General features: G+C 38.1%; 1 protein-coding gene and 1 long non-coding RNA gene across 2 annotated transcripts; one reads left to right on the top strand and one right to left on the bottom strand.

Moving 5' to 3' along the window:
- Nucleotides 1-779: 779 nt before the first annotated feature.
- LOC146665651 (uncharacterized) lies at nucleotides 780-1,663 on the bottom strand. The gene is made up of 2 exons (XM_085411180.1): nucleotides 1,636-1,663; nucleotides 780-1,516 (listed from the first exon to the last, which is right to left on the bottom strand). The coding sequence occupies exons 1-2, from the start codon at nucleotides 1,661-1,663 to the stop codon at nucleotides 780-782; spliced, it is 765 nt and encodes a 254-aa protein (XP_085267306.1).
- Nucleotides 1,664-3,583: 1,920 nt separating this feature from the next.
- LOC146665652 (uncharacterized) lies at nucleotides 3,584-4,875 on the top strand. The gene is made up of 3 exons (XR_014912355.1): nucleotides 3,584-3,738; nucleotides 4,628-4,786; nucleotides 4,871-4,875. It is a non-coding gene; the product is annotated as an uncharacterized LOC146665652 (long non-coding RNA).
- Nucleotides 4,876-6,309: the final 1,434 nt, after the last annotated feature.

Raw genomic sequence — 6,309 nt, forward strand, 5'->3', positions numbered from 1 at the left:
TGGATAAAACTTTTTTGGGGGAAACCAAAGACTAGTGTGGTAGACCAGCTGCTGATGCTCAATGTTGAAGGGAAACAGAGCATTAGGATGTAAACAAGCTTTTGTGATTTATCTTTATAGATCAGTTTTCTCTTGGCCAACAGCGATATAAGAAACTTTAGCACATTAGCGAGGAAAACCTTCTTCAACCATAATGTTGAACAAGTGCCAGTTGCACCAGCACTTTCAGATTTGCCAATGCAGTACACTAGCCCTTTTACACACTGCTCAAATTTTAAAGTTCATCTTTGGATTTTTTAAGAAATATATTTTTACCTACTTTTTAAAATCAAGATGGAGGCTTGTTTCTGAGATAAGTATAATGTTGTTTTAATTCAAACAACTCAAGAGTTATTGAAGAATAAGATTAAGAAAATCAAACGTTTCCTGTATAAAGCATCTTATTAAATGAAAGATTGATCTTCAATATATAAAAAAAAAACAAAACAAACAATAGTGGCCAAGAAATTTCTCATTTATTGATGAAAATGATGAATGAATAGTGTATAAACATAAACAACTAATGTAAAGAGCAATGTCTGTACAAGTTGGAAAATATTAACATGGAAATCTTCCAGTTGAATACAATTCTAAACCATTCATGTCAGAAAGGATTTTATAACTTAACATTTAATTTTTCTTCAAATGACAACCAATTGAGCCAGTGTAATTAAAAAATGAACTGAGGACTAATTAGAGTAATGTCCCATGTTTGAGTCTGAGATTTAATCAATGTGGCCCTACTCAGCTTCATCACTTGCCAAGATCTTCTGAAACAAAAGAACTTTTTCCCTGACATTAGACATGAAGGGTACATTGTTAGTCAGCTGTTGTTCTGTTTTTTTTTTCTTGTTCAGCTCCAGAATTCTTGCTGCCTCCTCAAACATTTCATCAGTGTAGTAAGTTTCTTTATTTGATGCCACCATCTCATCAATTTTTTTGATCAGATTGACAACTTGAGCTCTGTTCTTGATGTTACTGTTGTCAAACACATGATACCTGTTACCACATCTGTTCAGCAACTGTTTAACCTTCTTATGGCCCTCTTTCAGGTAATTTTCTATTGTTATGCCCTGTGTTGTCAGTTTGTCACCATGAGTAAACACGACAATCATGTAGTTTGAGGCCTTTGGTCCAAACAGTTTTTCCAGGGCATCCACACAGTTCTGCTCTTCTTTGGTAAACCTACCAATCTGTATGACCAGCAGGAAGACATGAGGGCCTGGAGTAGTAATCTGAATACATTTTGCGATTTCCTTCTTCATGATGTCTGCAGTTTTAGACGTATCCAGAAGACCGGGTGTGTCGACCACAGTGATCTTTCTCAAACAGTTTGGAACATTTTCAAACTCACAGGTTTGCGTCACTGACTCTGAGCTCACATTAGATTTAAAATACGTTTTGCCCAGGATGGTGTTGCCAACAGCACTCTTCCCAACACCAGTTTTACCGATCATCACAATCCTCCTTGGAGGACCTGCAGAAAGAAAAAAAAACTGTTGTTTTTACTTTTTACTCTTTTACTCTGAAACAAGTTCCACCTAATACACACTTACTGCAGTATTAAGAATAAGTATAAACATGAGATAACTTTACCATCAGGGATTGCAGCACCGTTGCCCATCTTTATTCTTATCTTGTTAGCTAATGAACAGAAACCCAGCTCTCCACTGTTTTAATCTAAAGCAGCTCCTGCACTCCACCCACTGGGTGGAGCTAATCTCTCAGGCTATAATACCAGGAGTGCATCTGACACATTTCAAAGCTGATTCAGATTCTGGTAAAATCTGCACACACTGTTCATTATTAAGCAGCTGACAAGATGAATTTTTCAAAGACTCAGGGTAAGTAACTCTGTCATACTTTATTCGATCAAAATGTATAAATCTTCTACAGCTTCAATATATCTGTAAAGACAGCAGATTGTTTAATATATTCAACATGAACAACTGAAACTCTTCTTAAAATTTCTAAGAAAATCTGAAATTAATAATATGAACAATTTTCTCGACTTTGTGATCAGGACTCCATATTTTGCAATATATCATCTGTATACTTTTTAATTTATTCATTTATAATTATTTTAGACGAGCAGTGTTTGTTTTCGGTGAATCTGTAACTATAACCTATAACTATAACTCAAAAAAAAAACAGCTTTAATGCTGAACTCAAAGTAACAAACTTCCAAAATACAAACAATAAACACAGGCAGGCATTACAGCATGGTAAACGGTGGTTAAGGGTAGATCACGACATGGACACAGAGAAACACAGGGCTTAAATACACAGAGGGAGCAATCAGGGAATGGGTAACAGGAGGGAAACACAGCTGGGGCAAATCAGGCCTAATGAGGAAGCAAAACCAGACACATTAACATGAGCTATTCGGGCGTCTGATTCAATTCAATATTTTAAATCTCGATTAAAAACTTATTTGCTTAGCCTTGCTTTCCCTGCCTCCTAGAGCCCGCATTTTTGGTGTACTGTAAGTTATCTTTTTCGCTTTATTAATATTTATAATGTTTTAACCTTCAGCCTTTCGGGTTGTGCCTACTATACCTGGTGTATTATTGGTTAGTTATGTCACCCGCCTGCTAGTATATTTTATTTGTATTTTGTATTTGTATTTATTATTGCTCTAACTCGTTCTGTGAAGCACTTTGGCATACCTGTGGTTTTTAAATGTGCTATATAAATAAAATTGTATTGTATTGTATAAGACACTGACTTTCAAATTAAAACAGGAAACATAACACAGAGACACAGACTTGACAAGGAGATACAGCTAACAGGGGAGACAGAGCAACTAGAGAACACAGAGACATAACCATAAGACATAACTCTAACAAAGAAACCAAAGACTAGAAATGATAAATAATATAATAAACTCAAAACTCTGGGTCAACGACCCAGGCATCCTAACAGTATGAAGGTAATGCTTTATGCTCATTTCATGCCAGTTTCTGCCTTGAAATGTCAATCTCACTGCTATTGAATTGGCCTGTAGAAATGTATAATCTTAAAGAATTTTGTTTTCTTGGAGCAGTAAAGATTTTGTCACAATACTGCACAGTGATTCAGAGAGTATTTTTCAGGTATGGACAGTGAAATTTCTCTGTAGTTACAACACAATGTTGTGTTGCCACACACATATACAAAGACTGACTTACAAGGTAAAGCAACACAAGCTACACTATGACACCTGGTACAGGAATGTGTTCACACCGAACGCGATGGACGCGAATAGAGCGTCAGGTTTACATGTAAAGTCAATGGAAAGGCGCGATGACACGCGATTGCGGGTCCCGCGAAAATTCGGAAGCAGATTTGCGTCGCGAAAACGGCAAAACGCGTGAAACGCGTGTCAGTGTAGCGCGTCTGGCGCGTTTGACTCGCGAATAAAACCACGCGCGTGAGTTTTTGTGTTGCATTTTGTGCATACGCGCGTTTCGCGTCTACCGCTCGAGTTGGAAAAAACTGAACTCCAGCGTCAAACCAATCAGGAGCCTGGTGACGTGGCTGTTACCTAGGTCAAAGGGGCAGATCCAGCCAAATTCCTTCATACTTCAATGGAGGGAAGGCTAATCAATGCCGTAGCAAACAACCCGGAGCCGTACGACACCAGCTGCTTTCTGTACCGAGACAGGAATAAAAAGGACCGAGCTTGGAGGAAGATATGTGAAGAGATCGGGCAACCTGGTAAGTTCATTCATCTCTCTTTTGAAAGTTTTCACTGACCCGGGGAAGCCGCACAAAAGCTAGCAAGCCACCGCTATTTTCCCACTGACGTACAAATACCGTTCTGCTTTTATGCATGTTGTCATATAGGAATATATTTTTTGGTTTATTAATAAACAGCACACAGTGGTTCCGCTCATCCGTCACTGCTTCGCTTTTTCGCAGATTTTTTTATTGCACAGTACAGCATTGCATTCTGCAGCCTGATTGACAAATCTCCTCCGTGTCGTGTCTCCTGCGCTTGCCAAATTTATCACGTTTGGTTTTGACAACCATCACGTCCAATAGAAAAAAACAGCACAAAGACACCCATAACTGTGACCCTCATTCGGAAATAGACACCTGCACCGCGAGGGAAAAAGGCGCACGAAAGTGGCAGGCAGATGAAGACAAACCGCGGCATAATAATACTTTTACGTTTTGCAATCTACAAAGGTTTGCACTTTGAGAATCAATTGTGAGAACTGTGACCAATGTTCATGTGTGTGGGGAAAAAAGTGTATAAAGTGCGTGACCAGGAGCTAGTTATTCTGAGAACCCCTGCTGCAATAAATGAGAGATCACTGTCTACTCTATGATTATTATATTCAACCTGTTAACATTTAATACTGTATTGATAGAACCAACTGATTCTGCAGCAGAGCATCCCCAGTCCCTGAGCTTCTGCTGCTGCACCCACAGATATGTACAGCAAGCACTGATACCTTTTTAGTTGGTGGGATTGCCTGTGATCACCTTTACTAAATATCTACAACCAATCTGATTATATCCTGTTTTTGTTTTTTTCAATGTTGAAATTAAAATCTAGTAGCAGTCTTCTCATTTCTTTGTGTTTTGTGCTGTTTTACAGGCCCACAGGGGAGGACGGCTCCGAGGCAGATGAGGGACGGGTCCCAGGACGGTCCATCGGTGGTGGAGCTGGAGCCACACCAGTCTCCAATGGAGCAGTTCCTCCTCAGCCTGGTTCCTGCTCTGGAGAGCAACTGGTCCTTTTTATTCCTGTCTCTCTGTAAATTCTTATATTTTATATATTTATGTTTAATGTATTTCTGTGTGAGAATTTTAATATTACTTAAAATAAATTTTTATAAAGACTAATGTTTCAGTTCTACTACACAGCAAATGTTGGCACACGACTTGACACATGTAGAATTTATTTCATATTATACTAATGACAAAATATACTAATACAGTGGGATGCAAAAGTTTGGGCAACCTTGTTAATAGACATTATTTTCCTGTATAAATCGTTGGTTGTTACAACAAAAAATGTCAGTTAAATATCATACAGGAGACACACACAGTGATATTTGAGAAGTGAAAAGAAGTTTACTGGATTTACTGAAAGTGTGCAATAATTGTTTAAACAAAATCAAGCAGGTGCATAAATTTGGGCACCACAAAAAAAGAAATGAAATAAATATTTAGTGTATATCAATGTGTGTGTATCCTATATGATATATGGGGTGCCTTTGTCTGGACGTGCTTCCCATCCAGAGCTGCACAGCACAGAGGGAAGTTCCAGCGCTCCTGGAATCCCTCTGTGATGAACCGCCAGTCTCCAGGTGAAGGCACAGCCATGAAGTTGTCCACTAGACAGTCCCAGATGGCCGTCGCTACCTGGGGGATGATCTGGCTCACCGTGGACACACCGACTCTGTAACTGAATGCTTGGTCGTGAAGGAGTCCCTGGTGACAAGGAACCTGGACAAAATTGTTCAAAATCAGTATTATGTGTACTGCAGTTACAAGATACATTATTCAAATTCCAAAATACTTTTGTGATGTCAGATTTAAATCACAAAACTTAAATCTTACATAAAACATTTTGTAATTATAAGGATAATTACAAAATGTATATTAGATAATATCTAAAACAGTTGTTTTATTTTAACTTTAATATATCATAATTTGATTGGTAGCAACTTTTGCCACTACAGTGAGCCAATCACTCATAATTCCTAAACATGTCAATCAGGTAGGAATGAAGTAAGACATTAATAGAAATAAAGAGTTGTGTGTTGACATGTAGCCCTTTCCTTGCTTAAATCATTAATATTTTTGAAAAATTAATCTGTGATAAGACAGCTTATCAAGATAGAACCATGTAACTAAAGATGAACCAAACTGTTCACAGTTTTATCTAACTCTGTTTTAATAAAGGCTGGTGACCCCTGCTATAGAGTCTGACAGCTGCAGGGATTATATACAAACATTCAACTATCCCAGAATTAAACCAGGTCTAAATAAAAAGGAGTGAGTATCACTACAAAGGTTAACTCAGTGGTCCTAATGCTACAGTTTGATATCAGCAAACATCGAGCGCATACATTGATGTGACACCACAGCCATGCTATCATTGCAAACACTGATAACAGCATAAATCGAATTAAATCAGGACTTGATGAGAGCTTCTGAGTATCACTAGAAATATTATAAACAGTCGTCTTTGTACCACAGTTTGCTTTCAGTAAACACCGAGAGCATTCACTGTTAGCATAGCACATCCATGTTAGCAGTGTATAACTGGAT

This window comes from Rhamphochromis longiceps, linkage group LG7 (assembly GCF_057381845.1).
Source record: "Rhamphochromis longiceps isolate RC_006_pf linkage group LG7, R_longiceps_female_GT1.1, whole genome shotgun sequence".
In the NCBI taxonomy this organism is placed as follows: domain Eukaryota; kingdom Metazoa; phylum Chordata; class Actinopteri; order Cichliformes; family Cichlidae; genus Rhamphochromis; species Rhamphochromis longiceps.

Bases quoted from the DNA above. Each gene is read 5' to 3' on its own strand.
- LOC146665651 (XM_085411180.1), bottom strand. From the start codon at position 1,663: ATGGGCAACGGTGCTGCAATCCCTGATG. The intron at 1,517-1,635 runs GTAAAGTTATCT...TTCTTTCTGCAG, and splicing joins CGGTGCTGCAATCCCTGATG to GTCCTCCAAGGAGGATTGTG.